This window comes from Malaclemys terrapin, chromosome 7, assembly GCF_027887155.1.
Source record: "Malaclemys terrapin pileata isolate rMalTer1 chromosome 7, rMalTer1.hap1, whole genome shotgun sequence".
Taxonomy (NCBI): Eukaryota; Metazoa; Chordata; order Testudines; family Emydidae; genus Malaclemys; species Malaclemys terrapin.
Window position 1 is genome coordinate 8,838,334 of NC_071511.1, and position 19,304 is coordinate 8,857,637.

At 44.8% G+C, this 19,304-nt stretch overlaps 1 protein-coding gene across 2 annotated transcripts in view; it reads right to left on the reverse strand.

The window, feature by feature from the left end:
- Window positions 1-19,304, reverse strand: part of FRMD4B (FERM domain containing 4B) — a 199,943-nt gene that overhangs the window by 8,571 nt on the left and 172,068 nt on the right. For both annotated transcript variants that reach the window (XM_054035105.1, XM_054035104.1), the window contains 8 exons: window positions 11,282-11,358; window positions 9,899-10,037; window positions 9,259-9,400; window positions 8,583-8,716; window positions 8,380-8,499; window positions 6,821-7,049; window positions 2,714-2,770; window positions 1,014-1,161 (listed from right to left, as the gene is read on the reverse strand). In XM_054035105.1, coding sequence (XP_053891080.1) covers window positions 1,014-1,161; window positions 2,714-2,770; window positions 6,821-7,049; window positions 8,380-8,499; window positions 8,583-8,716; window positions 9,259-9,400; window positions 9,899-10,037; window positions 11,282-11,358 — 1,046 coding nt within the window. The remainder of the gene's footprint in view (window positions 1-1,013; window positions 1,162-2,713; window positions 2,771-6,820; window positions 7,050-8,379; window positions 8,500-8,582; window positions 8,717-9,258; window positions 9,401-9,898; window positions 10,038-11,281; window positions 11,359-19,304) is intronic.

The following is a 19,304-nucleotide window of genomic DNA, read 5'->3' on the forward strand; positions in this document are numbered from 1 at the left end:
GGGACAGAGATGCAGAGCATAAAAAACAGAAAAGGAAGCCGAGAAGCCAAGGAATAACACAACGGCACTATTCAAAGTTATAGACATTAAACTAATTATAATTCTGTATATGAGTTTGATGTGACAGAGTATTCTGCTTAAATTCCAGGGGCGCACTGATCAAAAGTCCAATGCACACTAATATATATATATTTTTTTTTACACGTACTGTATATTCATAGAGCCTGACCCTGCAAGCACTTACTATCCAGCATGGTTCCTGATCCATAGCTCATTAAAGTCAATGGGAATCTTTGTACTGAGTACAAGGTGCATTGGATTGGGCCCACGTTACTTACTAATAGGACTGTCAGTAAGTTAACTTGCGGATATGAGCCCCATAGGCCTGACCCTGTAGAGCTTAGAATTCTCAGTTCTCACTGATGTCATTGGGAGCTGAGAGAGCTCAGCATCCAAGTGGCCTGGTCCTATGCTTGGTAGCAGGCTGAGATCATAGTTACTCTCTCGCCTGTCTCCAGAAGCTACATACCTAGCAGCGTTTGAAATCTGCAACTGTACTACAACAGTGCCCTGGCTAGAATTTTCACATGAGCAGGATGGATGCACAGGGTTCTCCTCTAGCTGAAATGATTGAAACATCAACCTCAGGGAAACACTAAATGATTTAAAAAAATAGGGGAACCAAGCCACACAAAAGGAGCCGAAGGATGAAAGGGCAGGTGGCAGTAAAACGTTCTTGCATGCAACACTTGCCATTAATTCTCTATCCCTTTTACCAGTTGCCCCAATTGAGATTCATTATACTTTTACAGTTAACATTCAGCCTAACTTGTGTTAACATGGTTATAATATTTAAGCAATAAATTTAACCACAAGCACAGCGGCGAAGTCCAGTCTGTTTGCTTATGTGTCAGACAGGAATGATCGACCCTGATACCAGCAGTCGACATTGTGGTATTTGTTACAACAGATATAAAACCAGGCTCACACCAACAATATGGCAATACTAGTACCTAGAATGTCTGTTTTCCAGGAGCTGTTCGTTGATGGAGGACTTTCTAAGATGGATTCTCTCCAGGCCAAGGGACTTTGGCGGAGGGATTCTTGGAGACAGCTGCACGGAACTCATTCCCTGCCCTGGTACAGTAAGGGAATCGTTGGCTGTTGGAAAGAAACGTGATTTTTTTTGGTTAGCAAAATCTTAGACACATTTACACACTTATGAAAAAAGTACGGCTGCATTCTACCCTCTGACCCAGGGGGACCAAGGGTGCTGGAAACTCCCTGAGGTTCAGCTAGCAAACGCTCTTCTCTGTGGGAACCAGGATAGGATGCCCTCACTCCTCAGAAGCTTCTCCTGTCCCAGGAGCTTTTCCTGCACTGAACTCTCAGGGGACACCGTGGAGTGGCAGTTAATACTGATTTTAGCAATATTAACTCCTGCCTGGAACTCTGCCATGTCACAAAGGAAAGTTCTTGGGGAAAGCGATTGCTCATGGGTTCCGCCAGCTGAGCAGTCATGCAGTGGCTTCTGCAGAGATGGTGGGAAGGCATGGAGTAGAACTGATTTTCCCCCCATTTCCATACCCTGCCCTTCAATTTTCTCCTCTCTGCTCAGGTCAGAGGTGGGAGCATCATTCCCTAGCTTTAGTACTTTAAAATGACTCTTTAAGAAAGCATTTTGAAATAAAAGTTTCATGAAAATATTTTTCACTATGAAGGACCAACTTTAATTATCTGTAGCGAGGAAAAAAACAGGGATAAGTGTTTTTAGTTGGAAGCAACTGTGAAGACTCAGGTCTTGATTTTGATCTCACTTCCGTTAGGGCTTGATCCTCTCCCCACCAAAGTCAATGACCAAGCTTCCATTGACTGGAACAGGTGCAAGATCAAACACTCGGTGAGCATACGCATACACTGAAGCCCTGATTCAGATCTCACTCCCACCCGTGAGAATCAGGTGTAACTCAATTTAAGAGTCAAGGCGTGAGCACGAAGCTGGGATGAGATCAGAATCAAGCCCTCACTAAGCAGTGAATCATGGTCTGGATAATATTTGTTCTCAAATGATGATGACAAATCTAAAGGAATGTCAAGCCAAGTCTTTTCCAGATGGTGACTGGTCTAATATTAACTGCTAGAGGAAAAAAAATCAAGTACACTAAAACAGAACACCATATCCCTGGCAAGATGCAGATCACCATTTAACACACAAACAGGGCATTAGTTTCTCTGCATGTTTTAATATTTTAATGATTTAGAACTGCAGTGATGACATCTGGGTCGGGCACGTCCTGTCAGTTTACGATTGGCTGGTTTAACTGGCCAGATTACGTCAGCCAGTCATTCGCGATCCGGAAGTGCCCTCCCCTGCCAGTTACTACCGGCTGGAATTGTTTGTTTCTTGTATTTCTGAAGGTTAATCAGAAGAGCTATCCCATTAAAACAACAATCACCTACAAAGAAAACCAGCAGAAGAGCCTCATGCTTTTGACAAATACATGGTTTCAAAGAACAGCTTCTGATTAAGCATATTTTTCTCTTGTATAAAATCATTGCTCACTAAAAGGTTTAGCAAACGAACTAAGATTTAAATAGAGGCATCAAAGATGTAGCTGTAGGTCAGAATAAGATACTGAAAAAGTTATATTACTATTTATGAAGGGCATGATATACTTTATACTTCATAAATGGAAAAGCGTAAGCGACATACCATCGTCATAAATTGTTGTATCAGACAAAGAGCTACTCTCAGATGGGACTGTATCATCTGTAAATGAAAACAAAGGATTTGAGATACAGGATACTCTACAGAGGTTTCTAAATACTCTATTTTAAAATAAGCTACCAAGCCAGATGGACGTGAACTGCAGTATCATGTGATGAATATGTAGCCTTTCACAATCTGATCATCTTATTTTGCACTGCACTCCTACCTTATTTGTTTACATTGTAATTTAATAAGCTACCAAATATGACAACACTTGGGATAGAATTTTCAAGTCCAATGGGCTTCAGGCACCTAACCTGTTTAGGCACTTTTGAAAACCCCCCCACTAGGCACCAAATACCTTTGCTATTATGGCCTTAGATTACTTTTGAAAATGGACTTTGGGGCTTTTGAAAATTTTACCCTTAGACAAATTCTGCTCTCGGTTACACTGATGTAAATCGAGACTAATTCCATTGTTTTCAATGGCATCACCTGAAATTTACACCAGAGCTGAATCTGGTCCTGGTCACGGTGATTTTGTTAAACGCACATTTTGTATTTATTCATAATGCTCTATTGCATACACCAGAGGAGTCTCATCTTTCCACTTGATGCTCCGGGTTACCAATCGGTAAGGAATCTGCTGCTGATCCTTAAACACAAGGGGAGAATGTTCATAACAGAAGCAGCTGGTGCCAGCCACGGCAGTTGGTTACTTCCACAGCACAGCTGTTTCTTCAGCCCAGTCATCATAAACATAAGCTGCACAAGTTTGTTCTCATGCCTGCTATGCTGGGGGTTTACGAAGAGCAGCCCGTGAAGAGCTTACCAGAGAGGACTACCATACTGTCTAGAAAGAACACTGTCATGCCTCCACTTCCTTCCTCTGTAACCATAACAAACTCTGGGCAAACTCCAATGGTTCTTATTCAGGGTTCATTCAACTGACTTCAAATGTGTAAAAACAGTGTCAACAAAGAGGAAAGATATCAAGATCCGGCTTCATGAAAGGCAAAACCCCACTGCTGAGATAACAATGAATGGGCAGCTCACTATTGTATATAGAATCATTCAACATTACAAATATCTGAATCGGTGTGATTCCGGTCCCTGCCTCCAGCCCCAGAAATCTCCCACGATATGGGAACTGGTGCAGAGTCAGGGAAGAAAACTATAAAAAAAAGAGAGAGTTCAGTATGGGAGGGTGCTGGCAGGGGCGCTGGAACAATTTGTATAGTGGGGATACGGAGAGCCATTGAACCAAACTGTATATGATGGAAACCACTTCAAGCCGGGGGTGCAGCAGCCCCCCTAGTTCTAGCACGTGGGTGCTGGACGAAAGGAGACTCAGCAGGAAAAAGTGGCAAGGGAGATACTGATTCTGGAAACGGGGTACTTGTAAGGACAGTGTGCACGGGGTGACACTAGCAAAACACCCAGATCTACACAAGCAAAGAGTAAACGCTCTCCATAAAGACATATTATTTCCATTCTCTTTAACTAGTCACTAGGAAGAGTGCTAAGCAAGTCAGCTGTCTAGCAATGTACTGCAACCCCTCCCCCCACCCCAGTGTTTTTAAACACATGAATCCAGCCAAGATATGCCAGGCCATGTGCACCATCTGCTGCACAAATGTCAGACGCTGCGCCATGTGGAAGAAGCACAACTAGAGCCTTCTGCAGCCGGGGTGCGTGTGTGAGTGAATGGCCCATGACAAGTGGCAGGGCCTGGAATGACGACTATGAAAGTCAAGTACCTGCTTAATCTCCTGTCCCCAGAGGACTGGACCGAGAACAGCGCAGGGCTGATTCGACAGAAACCATTCCTAAAATTCACAGCTGGGACTGACTTATTGCCGCACTCCTCACCAAAATACTCATCTTCAGCTTTCGGAAACCAAGTGCACAAAACGTGGGAGTGATTATCTCAGAATGAGCATGGCCAGGGATGGTCCAATGGTTGCCTGCAGATCAGTTGCAGAAGACTGGGCAGATCTACCATAAATGATGGTTCTGCTCTTTTCAAACTCCAAGCAGCCAAGCATCATTCCTAAACACGTACTGTTTCTGAGGTATTGGTTTGGAGTGCAGCTTATTTACCTACAGGCCAAATCTTGCAGTCTTTGCTCAGGCAAAACTCCCAGGGAAGTCAGTTGCCGGACGCCGTGAAATGATAGAGTAAGTGCGTATTTTTCCGAGTGAGAACCAAAGGATTGAGAGAAGCTGGGAATGGGCAACAGGGGATGGATCACTTCATGATTACCTGTTCTGTTCATTCCCTCTGAAGCATCAAGCATTGGCCAGTATCAGAAGACAGGATATGGAGCTAGATGGACCTTTGGTCTGACCCAGTATGGCCGTTCTTATGGATTTGTATCTAAACTCTAACTTCCTCATTTTACACAATGGTGCCAACATACCCCATGTAGTAAGCAGCGGGAGTTATACACAGATGGTGTACCATGATGTTCACGCTACTTACTAGCCCCTTGGGGATTTCCTGTCTCGTTAGCCCAGTATGTTACTTGTTCTAGACGTATATGTACACCTCTATCCCAATATAACGCTGTCCTCGGGAGCCAAAAAATCTTACCGCGTTATAGGTGAAACTGCGTTATATCGAACTTGCTTTGATCCGCCGGAGTGCGCAGCCCTGCCCCCCTGGAGCGCTGCTTTACCGCGTTATATCCAAATTCATGTTATATTGGGTTGCGTTATATCAGGGTAGAGGTGGACTTCCAAAACTACTGCCTACATTGGTAAGCACAAGGCTAGAAAAGGAGATACTATCTTCACCCCATCCCCTGGAATCTGGCTGTTAGTCCAGCTAACATCCTCCAGCCAATCAGCAATGATAAACAGCCTTGCTTTACCACTTGCTGAAAAAAATTCCAAGTGAATTCTGAAACCAAAGGGGACACAACAGTAGTGGCCCTGCTAGAAAATCTAGGCCATGTGTAGACTCCCTTATGTTGCAATATTTAAAGGGAAGAAAATAGGCTGCTAAGGGTTCTTATTCCAGAAATGAAGAGGTACATTCGGCACTATACTGACATCCCTCATAGGTTTACAATATAAATATACTATAGAAAAAGTACATCCTCCTTCTCTACTTTGCTGCTTCCAGGAGAAAAATACATCTCATGGAACAGCTTTTGCTCTGGGCTCAGCAGAATGTGCAAAAAGAAAGTGATCAAACATTAACAGTCATATATATACAGATGTTCCCAGGTCAAGGAGGAGAAAGATGTGTCAGAAAGCCATTTATCAGCATAGAAAACTTAAAGAAGACACAATATACTAAGCTTTTGCTATTCCAAAAAACTTCCCTCAATTAGCCTCATGTATTAATTACTGACCTCTCACACAAAGGGGCTGGAATCAGATCATGCCTTACTTTCAGAATGGAGAAGGCAGTGACATCTACATTTCCCTTACAATCATTATTTGCAAAGGGATTGCTGCTATCCACACACACTCATCACATTGCTACGTTTAAGAAGTTAAACACCTGGCTTATGGAGCTTATATGCAACAATGCACGTTGAGAACACCCCAGCTTTGTTGTTGTCTTATGGGGAGTTAATAATTTCTAATCAAGACATACATTCTTTGCTCCCTGCTTATTTTTCTGACTTTTCCCAGCATTTGCTATCATCCTGCAGAAATATTCATCCACTTTCCTTCCTACTGTCACAGTAAAATAAAAACAAGGGGATGAGAATTATAAGGAGGCACTGGAACAGCTGAGAGATCCTTGAAGCTTATTTCAGAAATAAAAGAGCATCTAGTATGCTACAGAATAAGGTACCACACCAGTTTCGGCTGAGAAGATGCCGCCAGCCCTTCTGCATACTGTAATTCTTTGGTCTCTGATGTTAGAACATGTCAGCACTTGTGCCTAGCCTCTTCTATGATCTGTTCTACCCACAGCTTATGTACAGCACAGGAACAATGTTTCATGTATACCATGCATTAATTACATCTTCCTTTTCCATGCAAATGCCATGGAAAAAAATATACCAAATATATAAACAAAACTTGTCACTGAACTGAAGAACATTCTCTATCGCCCTCATCAGAAACGTGGGGATTCTTGGTGTTTACCTGGCAAAATAAGGGTTGATTTCTGTGTTGGTTTTTTGCCACATTTGATCCTGTATTCATTTATGGAATTTTCGATCTCTTGAAGCTTTTTCATGGCAGCAGTGTAATCTTGTTTTCTTTTCTTCTTCACATTTTTGCACATGTCTGGCTCGCTGGCAAGTTTCTTCGCGGCTTCCACCATCTTTTGCTGTATGAGGAAATTTCGCTCCAAGCTTTGCAAAGCGGGGTCCTGCAGATTCATGACAACATTAGCTCTTTGTTATTACATGATACTGCAGGTCGAAGTACAAGTAAATAAAATTCAGTGTACAAAATGAAACCTTAAGTGAAAACACAGAAATATCCTCAAAAAGAGTATATGGTTATGGTCTAGTACTTAAGAGATTCCCAGGTTTTATTCCTTAACTCCACTGAACTCACTGTGTGTCCTTGGGATGGTTACACAGGCCAAAATTTTCAAACCTAAGTGCCTAAAGTTAGACATCTAACTCCATGTCAAGACACCTAAACAAGTGAACTGATGTTCAGTGGGGTTCAGTGATGTTCACCACCACCTGCTTGGATGGAAGTCAAAGTTTGCGAATATCAGCTTGGAATCTCTCTCTGCTTCACTTTATGAAATTGATATAATCACAGCTACATCACAGGGCGTCAGAAATTTAGCTAATTACTGTTTGGGTGACAGAAGTGCTATGCAGTGCATTACTGCATGCTGTCCGAAGGGTTTTGCTTCAAAAGGATTTAGCACAAAGTATGTTTGTTGCAGCTTTGGGTTACGCCAGCATTGTCATCCAGAGCACAGAGCTCCTGGGACACAAGCGTACAAAGTGTACAAAGTGCCCACAATCCCAATCCCACTAAGAGAACGAAGCCAGCCAGCACAGCCCTGAAAAGAGTGGATGGTGATGGCGGGCCCAGAGACTGCAAGAAGTCTTGTGAGTGTTCAGCGCATCCCTCAAAGCAGCCTCTGCCCGCGTAGCTCCTTACTGAGATCTAGGAACAGTACAAAGCTCTCCCTGGGTGGAATCTGTGCCCTGCTACGCTGGCGAATCCCCACCCACTGGCACAGTGTGACCCCTGCTGCCAGCGAAGGGTGCAATTTACAGCCCCATTCAGCTGCAGAGCACAGAATTATAGTGCTGGGTGACGACTAGGCACTGAGGGACAGCACCTGCTCTCGCTGAAGACTATGGTAAAATCTCCACTGATGTCAATGGTGCATGGTCGCGCCCTAGGGGAGCTTGATGTCTTTTGCCAGACTCCTTTTGAAGTCAGTGAGAGCTTGGCTTCAGTAAGGGCAGCAGGATGGGACCCTAGCTGCAGAACTGGATAGTTTTACCCTTGGTTTTAGAGCAGACACATGCACACGCCAACCCCTGCCTGGTCCCAAACAGGGGTAACTTACAGCAGCCGATCCTTAATGTTTGCTACCTGAACTGACACATCAGGAACGTAAAACCACCAATCACTACCAGCAAGAACCTGAGTATTAGACGCTGTTTGAGTTCGGACTTTGGCTGCCCGATGGGTAGTAAGCTGCATGAAGTTGCTGTGCCTACCTCCTCGCTGGGAAGCAGGTTATCATCCAATTTGAATGCTGTGCCTACACGCCTTCTGACCTGAGGAGGTTTCTCTCCCACGCTCAGAGGATACTCCTTTGGCATTTTGCCAGTCAGCTCCTGCGGAATGGAAAGGACGCTGGGTTATTAACCCGAGGGGGAGGCGTGCCAGCACTCCTCTGGAATTTAACAACAGTCCTCACCGCCTCCCGCAAGCAGATTTTCTTCAGCTCCTCGACTTTCTGCAGCAGCTTTTCTTGCAGCAGTTTTTCTTTCTTCTTTAGTTCCGTAATTTTCTCCTTCTTTTGCTCTTCGCTGACCTCAGAATCTTGAGACCCTGAAGCAACGAGTTACCTTTAATGCGGATTCTGGGGGTAGACCCATTTCCTTCCTTGGCCTAGAACAAAGGGCCCCATCCTGATTTCCCAAAGCTGCCTAAGGAAGTTAAAGCACCAAATCCCACTGAAGTTCAGTGGGAGCTGGAGGTCCAATTTCCGATAACCCTAGCTGCTGTCCTCTCTCTCTCTCACACACATGGCAGAGTACATGTGCATAGAAGACACCAGGTCCACACTTTTAGATGCACCTGGATTGTAGAGAATGCTATGGGTTTGCAGGTTCAGTAAACAGGTCTCAAAATTACGTATGGGATAAAAATATATGACACTGACACTATCCAGAATGCTCTTTTGTCTCTTTGCTTATTTACAAAAAAAAATCGGTATGTTATGCTTATAAAATCAAATCTTTATAACCTGATCTACGTTAACATCTACTTCACCACAGCTACGAACGAATGGCATCATTTTCTCCTTTATTGCACATAGGCCTCACAATTTTTTGACTGGACCTGCCGTTGGCTTGAAGCAAAAATGTTACCTGAAGAGATTAAACTGCCGTTGCTGGCCATAATAAGCTGATTCTTTGCCTCCAAAGTCACGAGTTTGGAAACCTTTGGTGTCCCCATCTCCGTCAGGTCCATGGCAATATCATCCAAACTTCTGGCTGAGGGAATTTTTGCCTGAAAGAGTTAAAACACAATCCTGCATCATCAAGTTCCTTCTAACTAGCTTCAGAACAAAGGGTCATAGAGATGACATTTCACACTTCTCCTCATAGTAAATTAAGGGTGCATGCAACACCACCGTGTGGGATTTTACACTTTGCTTTCCATTCCTTGGCATTTTCCCCACAGTCTGGCTATCTCCATAAGGAAAACCCCTTTATTATTTGTATCCTGTTCAAAATGAACGTGGGAAAGAGGCCAGACACAGGGTAGATTAAACATTGCGCTGTGATAATTCCCCCATTTTGTGATTTCATTTCCACAGCTCTTAACTGGAGGCAGAATAATGTGGCTATAGCATTGTTATTTGATCTAACAGATCGCATAACAGCTACAAAGCCAATTCGTAGCCTTTCTTCCATGACTAGTTTATCTCTAGAACAATGCACATTGAAGTAGGTACAAGTACGGGAGTTGAAATTTTTGCTTATGGTAACACGTCTGGTAACTTACTTTGCTTTGTTTTCTGTCCAAGTAAAACTGATGCTGACTGATTGCCATTACCCAGATGGATTTGATCAGGGAAGTGTTTGCATACCAGGTTTGCACTACAAGTCCGCTCTGTCCAAAGGTCCTTCTGGACACTGAAATTCTAAAGGGGTAAAAGAAATGTAACCTGAGGCTGGTACCTTTTCGGTTTAAAATAAGAGCTGCCTTTTTCGGAACCAGGCAAGACCCAAGACGCAGCCTGTGAGCTACGTCCTTTACGGAAGAAAAATCCTTCCTCGCCACATCTGCTGCTGCTATGCGCTCCCTGTTATTGCAGAACTGAATCACAGCCATAAAACCTCTCCTTTTTACAACACAGCGAGCTCAAAGGGAGGGGGCTGCAGCTCCTGCAGCTGAGATCAGAAGCAAAGGGATGGACATGTTATACATCTACAATAGAGAATGGAATGCAGAGGGATCCTGAAGGGATGAGAGAGATGGTGCGGGATGTGCCGGGGGGAATGGAGGGGTATCCCAAGGCTTTCAGCACTTCAGTTATGGAAGGGAGCTGGAAGCAGATTGCTGGGTGCAAGCAGCATTGATGGAGAAGGGGGGGTGATGGGGGGAGGGGAGAGGGATGAAGGAAGATGGAAACAGAAAGAAGGGGGATTTCTTCAGGGCAAATTGTGGTCCTTTATGGAAGTGGCTGTGAAACAAGCGCACAGAAGGGCAGCATTACTGTGAACTCACGTTCTGACTGGGTGCTCCCTCCAGCCCCCCTTGAACAGGCTGTGGGCTAAACAGGCGGAAGTCACTGCTGGGCCAGAGACGTACATGAACTTATGGGAGTCATGCCCCCTATCGTATTGGCCCTGCAATCCCTGTGACTCCAGCCACAGTGGAGTCAGCTGCCTCTCCCTGGGTTGTGAGGGGAGCTAAATAGGAGGAAAACTTCTCCTCTGCAGCTACTGCAATCCGTGTCTATAAGCATCCACTGCAGCTTACCAGAACCAGGTCCACAGAGTATGAGCGCGCCTGGGAACTGCCCATATGCAATTTGAAACAAATCTGAGAAACTGAGCAGCGTTATAAATACCCCTCAAAATTTCACCCCACATTACAGATCAGTCCTGAGGCCCTTTTTGTGCCTTACCAGGAAACTATTTCTTATCATTAGTTACTGGAAACCACAGACCAGATCGGTGGCCCTAATACAGCCCTGTTCTGCTGCCCTGGACCTGAGGACTGGGCCCCATAACTCAAAGCGAAGAGGAAGATCAAAATTTTATGTCACAATGAAATCCTGGATCCATTGCAGCTCAATGAAACGAGAACTCGGTCGACACCAGGATTAACTGTCCAATGTCTAAAGGTTTTCGGTTACAACCACCACCATTCTGGTCTCACCTGCGCGGATCGTGAACTTCCACAGCAAATTTCTTTTCACGGAAATACAGATTTTCCAGCTGTTTCCATTGAAATAACTATGAGTATGAGGAGAGAGAAAGAAACAAAATACAGTCACCCCAAGAATCACTGCTCTCTTTCCTCCATCATTTTATTCATGCCAACCAAACCCGGGGGAGCTCATGCTACATCTAAAGATTAACTGTGCCAAAAGTCACTGGTTATAAGATAAAAAGGACCCATAAAGCAAACTTACAATGTTTGCTATAAACAGTGTATTGTAAATTGCAGATCTGAATTGTGCAAGCAGCTGCCTTTGCCAACAACACATTTCATCTTGTGGCTAAATGTTCGCGTCTAATCAAACTTTCTGTCTCGGGAGGAGTGCTAAAGTACTTTTTACTCTGATTAAACCAAGAAGCTAATATAAATCGTTGCACACCAGAAGTGAGGTAAAATAATGTGTTCTTCTCCTTCTGGCCTTTGCTCCTCCAGTCAGGAGTGCACACGGGAGTAACAAATAACAACAGCTTTGGAAAAGACATGCTCTAGTCCTGGCACACACTCAATGCAACTGGGTTTGGGGTTTTGAGAGATTTTTGGGTGGGGTGGGGGAGAGACTGCACAGCACCCTGGAAGAGAGTCTAGGAGGAGCAACTTCAAATATCTTGCTCCTCTAAGCATTTCCTGAGCCTGTAGCTCCTTGGGGCAGAGCAAGATTTTTGTTCTGAGTTTGTACAGTACCTAGCACAATGGCGTCTGGTCCCTGACTGGGACGCCTAGGTGCTACGGGAATACAGCTAATAAAGAAATGTGTAACTGCCGGCTGGGGACCAGAGAACTGTTCTCTAGGACAGCGTTTCCCAAGTCACGGGTTGCAACCCACCAGTCAGTCACAGATAGGTTCTGGGCCTGGTGCGGAACAGGGGTTTGGAGAATGAGGCCTTCCCCCATGGTCACCAGCCAGCGGCAGCTCCTATCCTGCAGGGATGGGGCCTGCTGCCCGCTCCCCGGCATTGCAACCTGGTGCCTGGGGTTGCAGCACCACTCTGGTTTCTCCCAGCCATCCCTCCGTCAGGGCTGCCGGGCCAAACTTGAGAAGCGCTGCGAACTACGCGCCAGGTCACAATACCTAGAGTGGGGAGCCAGGCCAGGCCCGAGGGACAGGAGCCACTGGTGGGGGGTGGGCCTCCCCTCCATCCCAGGCTGGGATTAGAGTTGTGGTGCCGGTGCAGAGGGTGCTGCTGCGGATGGTCAGTGCCCCCTCGACGGGGCGAGGAAGGAGGAGGAGAAGAAGAAAGATGCCGGCCTATGGTTTTGTTCCCCCCCAAATTTGGGCCCTGAGTGGGTCACAAAAAAGACAAAATGCAGTTGCCTTAGTAATAAGTTTGGGAATCACTAGTCTAGGACAGCATAACCAGGGAGGCATTTTGCACCAGTGCCCTGAGATCTGCAGCCAGGGGGTCGGAATTCCCTATGGATCTTCTTACCCTCCTCCTTCTGCATTCAGTCATTACCTGAGGGGATAATATAGCAGGTTTTGCATCCATTCAGCATGGCACATTCTTAACATAGCTTTCACCCTGTGGTGGAATTTTGCTGCAGAAGGGGGTGATTTTTTAATTTTCAGCAGTGACACCTGTGCAAAGCCAGTTAATGCCAGTGGGGTTACACAGGTGTCACTAAGTGCATAATCTGACAATGGAGTGGGACAGGTGTAGCCAAAGGTTTAATTTAGCCTGCAGACCCTCTCCTACTGAGATGGAAAGATTGTCAGAGCCCAGGGTGAGCGCAGGGCTGCAGTTGCGTGGACAGGAGGAAGAGGAAGAAACACAATCACCAAGACACAATGAATAAGAAACACCTCCTTCCAGAATATCACTAAGTCCAAAGTCCAAATATTTCCAAAGTCACTATTTCAGGCAGAACTGGGTTTAAAATTTCTTAGTCAATTAATCAAACATTTCATTCACCAGCACATATAATATTACTGTTCATCTCTAGGTAATAGTTTAAATGTCACATCACTGTAAGATTCCATCTGTTAAACATACACAACATGAAGTAACGTCAAGGTTCATAAAGCTAAATATTACGTCCTGCTTCATTTTTAAATGCACGTATCCCAGGTCATAAATAAAACATAATCCAGTTCACATGTTTGTGGAAAACGATGGGACAATTCTTTCAGTGACCTTTCACTCTACGGAATCCTGTTTACGGAATCCACAACTTTTCTTTTTCTTGTTGTTAATAAACTCTGCTCAATTAAAAAATGCTGTAATGAGAAATGACCCTTGGTTAAAAGAATCACTCACATTTGCAGATTACTGTTATGTTTTTAACAGTGCTGCTTAGGGGGAAATCTACTTATTGTTGTATTAAATTAACACAGAAAGCTCCCAGCCATAAAGAAGCAGCTGGATTTTCTAAATGAATTCATTCTACCGAGAATATAAGTAATGCAATATCCCAGAACGCAGTGCATAGAGAGCGCTTGAACTCTGCGGCACCACAGCACTATTACATACGGTATCCCAGAAACTACATATACAGGAGCAGACAAATGCCCCTACTCCTCTCTGAAGAATGTCCATGCGCTGTCATCTACTGCACCAACATTTTTACTAAGCATAGCCAGGATATAGAACTACTCAAAACGATACACTTGAATCTCCACACTTACCTAGTTACAAAAAAATGTGCAATCTTGCTTCTCGCTTGTTTGGTTTATAATCCAATTGTTTCAAAAGCGAAGTTTAAAAAAGAAAAGATACCATTCCCCCCCCAGCCCCTTTCCCCCAGCAAGCAGCTTTCCGCTTCCCTCTGCTGCCGAGTTTTAGCCTCCTAGGTGTAACTCTGGTTTCACAGGCTTAACTCCCACTGCTGACACATTGCTGACATCACCAGCTATATCAGCAGCAGCACCTCCCCAATCCCACCCTCTCCCCACAGATAGCTAAACTCAGAACACAGGAGGAAGTTTCACAGAGGAGGGAAGTGCTTTAAGACAGCGGAACGCTGCAGACTTCATAGGGAATTTCCACTGAAGTGGCTTCAAATTCAGGATCACTGGTGGTAGTTTTAAATGCACAATCCTACCATGGCCCTCATTCACCTCTGAAATGTAACAGGTTCTACAGGAAGAGTTGTGCTACATTCCAACTGCGCTTCCCGTCAGCTCAAGTCCCACACCCTGTAAAAAACGACGGGCATGCTTGAATTAAGAGCTCCCTGACGCACAGCCTCCCTCTCTGTCTTATCACTGACTAACGATGAATCCTGTCCCCTTTATCACTTCCCCTGGATTTTTTTTTTTGGCAAGGACACTGAATGTTCCCTGCATACCTGAAGGGTGTGGGAAGCCGAAGTGACTGACACAATCAAGAGACAACCTGTTCTACAAGAAAACCGTGCGAACAAGATGGGGTTTGGCATGTGATTAAGGTGCAATCCCCTCACCCCTGTGACTAAGCTCCAGAGAAAAGATTCTGGCCCCCACAAACAAACATGATAAAACTCCAATGTAAATATTATCGGGGGGGGGGGGGGCAGTACATGAATGGACTGCCAAACCCTGCTGTGCTTAGTGCAGTTAAGCATATCTGTACCAGTTAGGGCCCCCAGGTCCAGACCAGCCCCTGCTGTGCTCTGGAGAAGAAAATCTGAGAGATCCCCTCATGGAAACTCCACAGCCTTCTGGTGAGGGGTGAGCTTTGTCTCCTTTCCTCCCCACTATGGAAAAGGCTGTGGGAGCTGCCTCAAAGCTCGAGGACCCCCAGGAATCTATAAAAGAAGATCCTATACACAAGGCCCTGTACCCCATAATTCCTCTGGCCAGACTTCCCCATCCCACTTCCTGTCAGCATGGCTCCATTGCAGTCACACTACTAGATCCCAGTCCCCCAGTCACAACTGCCTCTGGGAGGCCCAGCTGAACAGGTAACAGAGGTGAGGGCTGCATTATTTTTTCCAAGGATTCTCTGTAGTGTTGGTGGGGGGCATAAGGGATCTGGACCTATGGAGAGGCCTCTGTGAGTGGGATGGAGCTGCAGAAGTGGCCGATATTCCTGTTTTATGTAGCGGGGGAAAGGAGGAGGTCCCATATGCAGATCTCACAAGTAGGATTTTCAGCCTAGAGATCTGTCATATTCTTCTATATTCATGTATGTTGACCCATCTTTTGCCAAATCTCTAATAATCTTGCCCACAAATGTAAGTAAGTTACACAGTAGGGAAAATTACTCGGACAAGGTATTTTTGCCCCTATCATTCTGTAGAATTCGGTCTCCGATTGATATTATTTATTATTAAAAGACAATCCGCTAAGTAAAATGGTGTCATATGAAGACACTTTTAGCCATTTACTATTTTTGTAGACTCTCTTCTGTCTTCCCATAACTGAGAAATAGCATTTATAAATGGATTGTAGGGCTACTGAGAAGTTCTGGTGAGACAGCCGTGGGGCATGGAGTTCGTTATTTAGCTCATTTCAGAGATGGCACGGGCAGTTCACATTGTTAGTTGGTCACGAGGGCTTGACCTTTTCCCCTGCCCCCATATCTCCAAGTGTATTTGCTCATTTTAAACGGTCTGGATATTGAGCGCTAAGATCAGCCAGCATGCAGGAATTCAAAGTTACAGCATTTCTTCGATTTAGTGCAGAAACAGAGTTGCAGTTTAGACATCAAGTCTGTACGCCAGGAGCTCCTAATTCTGCTACTGACTGCCTTTCTGTTTTGTGTTCATTCACTTGATCTGTCTGTGTCTCCGCTTACTACTCGGTAAATACTTAATGCACCTATCGCCCAAAGGTGTTTAAGGGTTAATTAGTTAATAAAGTACTTTGAAGTTGAAAATTTTAAGTATTGCAGGATTATTATTGGCGTTATTTTACAGCCATCGGTGTGTGTAGAGGTTGTGTGTTGAGTGCTTTCAGAAGTACTAAATTCAATGTGAAATCCCAGTGTTATAGTAACATTACAGTGAAAGTTCATACCACACAGTATTTGGCTTTACTAGAGCCATTGCCACATGTACTGTAAAAGTGTGTTAATAACATGCACTCCACATCAGCCATCTGAGATACAGCACCAAAGTTATTTCACTGCTTTTTGTGCATCACTTTTAACACTCATACGTTGTAATAGCAATATGCATTTTTATTATGCGCCTCTATGACCAAACAAGTAGCAAATATTGTTGAGAACAATAGTTCCTAATAGTTCATAATCTATACGCATTTGACATGTTTCTGCAGCATGCACTAATAGATATGTTGAGAAGTTTATGCTTGCATATGACTTTGCTATACTTGCTTTATGCTGCATCTATTGACATGAGAAATGCTGAAAATCAGTAACTGTTTTGAAGGCTACAGTTTGCTGTACCAGAGATCTGTGGGTTCATGTTAGTTTCAAATAACAACTAAGAAATAATATCCTGTTCGTTAATAACTCATATGACTAAACAATATACTCTCCTAGGGTCAGAAAAACTTAGCTACCTAAAGTTTTTTCTCTCCAAAACCATCACTTCTCTGAATTTTCTGTATGCATATTTAACACACACAGTTTTCCAATAGCTTTTAATCTGAAATGGTTTACATAAAGCTAACTATGCTGTCATCCTGTCCTTTTAGAAAGACATGTGACTGTCTAGGTAATCACAGAATAAGGGTGGGCAAATAGTATTTATATAGAGGAACTCAAAAATAAATAAGCAAATAAAATCTAATTATCTTCAATTACTGATGAGTAAAATAAGGTGTTTCATCATTTTTTTTAAAGCAGTAGAGACAGGCCATAAGGGATGGCCAGGAGAAGAAAGGCCAGGGGGGATTGGAGAAAAATCAAAGGGAGTGAAACAGACTTGTAACAAATGGCTTACAAATAAGTTTTTCCAGATCAGGGGCCAAATCCAGAGGTCTGTACGCCAATAAACTCCCACTTCATAAATCCTTTCCCCACTATACCTGACCTAACTCTGTACAATCCTATCTACATTTTCACCTTTCCTAAAATATACATATAGCAAAATGGAAAGAGTAACAAACCAATCTGGGAACTTCATACTGGCTTTTGAAGGCAGGAAGACCAATCAGAAATAATTAAAATGTTTTTGCAAACATTTTGCAATCTGTTTAAAGTGCCTTGCTCCTGGTACATGCACCTGAGATAATAAGTGTTTATAAAAACTCTTCTCCATCCACTTAGATCATTCAAGACCCCCATTAAGCTCAATGGGAGACATATGTGTGGTTCAAAGTGCAGAATTTGGCCCTGTAATGGTTTGTTAAAGACCTGAGACGATCCTCAGAGATGCAAAGCTAGTTAGCAATGGCTAATTGTGCATAAGCACTAAGCAGGACAACACCCGAAGGATTTCTTTGGGTCTATTTTTAACATATCTGCATTTCTATATCATTCTAAACTGGGTTACATTCATCAGTCTAAGGCCTTGGCTACACTGGCGCTGTGCAGCGCTGCAACTTGCTGCGCTCAGGGGTGTGAAAACGCCCCCCCCCCCCCGAGCACAGCGAGTGCAGCGCTGTAAAGCACCAATGTAATCAGCGCCTCCAGTGCTGCACACTCGCTCGCAGCGCTGCAAGCTACTCCCCTCGGAGAGGTGGAGTACATACAGCGCTGCGAGAGAGCACTCGCAGTGCTGGCGGCGCGACTACACTCACGCTCCCAACTGTAGCCAAGGCTTATGTTACAAGGCAGAAAAGAAAAACACTTAACTGAAAGTGAGTGGGAGAAGTAAGAATATTAAGAACATAAGGCTGGACATAATTGGGTCAGACAGGACCCCTGTCTCCTGTCTGACAGTGGCCAGTGCCAGATGCTTCAGAGGGAATGAGCAGAACAGTGCAATTATACCCCTGTCATCGAGGCCCAGCTTCCAACAGTTGGAGATTTATGGATGCCCAGAGCATGGGGGTGTATCCTTGACCATCTTGGCTAATAGCCATTGATGGACCTATCATCCACAAACTTATCTAGTTCTTTTTTAAACCTGGTGATACTTTTGGCCTTCACAACTTCCCTGGCCACCAGTTCCACAGGTTGACTGTGCGTTGTGTGAAGAAATACTTCCTTATGTTAGTTTTTAACTTGTTGCCTATTAATTTCACTGGGTGACTCCTGGCTCTTGTATTATGTGAAGGGGTATCCTCATTTAATACCAGGCACTCATGTTCACTCATCTTAGTATTTAGACTTCTTGCATTTATATACAAGCTCTTTTCGAATTTGTCAGTATTTAGTTGTCTTCATGTGACGCAACTGAATGGGACTCTTTTTTGTTTCACTGTTTCTTTTCTGTGCCTACCTGTGCTTTAGCGACTTCTATCCTCTTCTCTTTACAAGGATACAGAGTATTCCCTTTAATAAATCCCCTAAGGAGTGTCTGTGCACACCATGTGCTCTTCTGCATCTGTCAGCTGTCCCCCAGCCATTAGTTTAATAACTCTTCTACAACCTTTTAAATTTTACATGCCAACCATAGGCGCCGAGTTCTGCTTGTGCTGGTGGGTTCTCGATCCCCCTCTATCTGCGGCCCCGCCCCGACTCCACCCCTGCCCCGCCCCCTCCTGCCCCTGCCCCACCCCCATTCCAACCCCTTCCCCAACTCTGCCCCCTCCCTGCCCTTATTCCAACTCCTTCCCCAAATCTCCTCCCCGGCCCCACCTCCTCCCCTGAGCGCGCCAAGTTCCCGCTCCTCCCCGTCCCTCCCAGAGCTTGCTACCCCACCAAACAGCTGTTTGACGGCGGCAAGTGCTGGGAGGTAGGTGGAGGAGCGGGGACGCGGCACGCTCAGGGGAGGAGGCGGAGGAGGAGGTGACGTGGGGCGGAGGCGTGGGGCGGAGAGCTTGGCTGCCGGTGGGTGCATCATAGGAGTCGGCGCCTATGATGCCAACAATCTGGTTCCATTTTGGTTTAGGTGGAGCCCATCCTTCCTCCTTTCCCAAAAGGCTCCCCAGTTCCTAATAAACCTAAACCCCTCCTCCCTACACCATCCT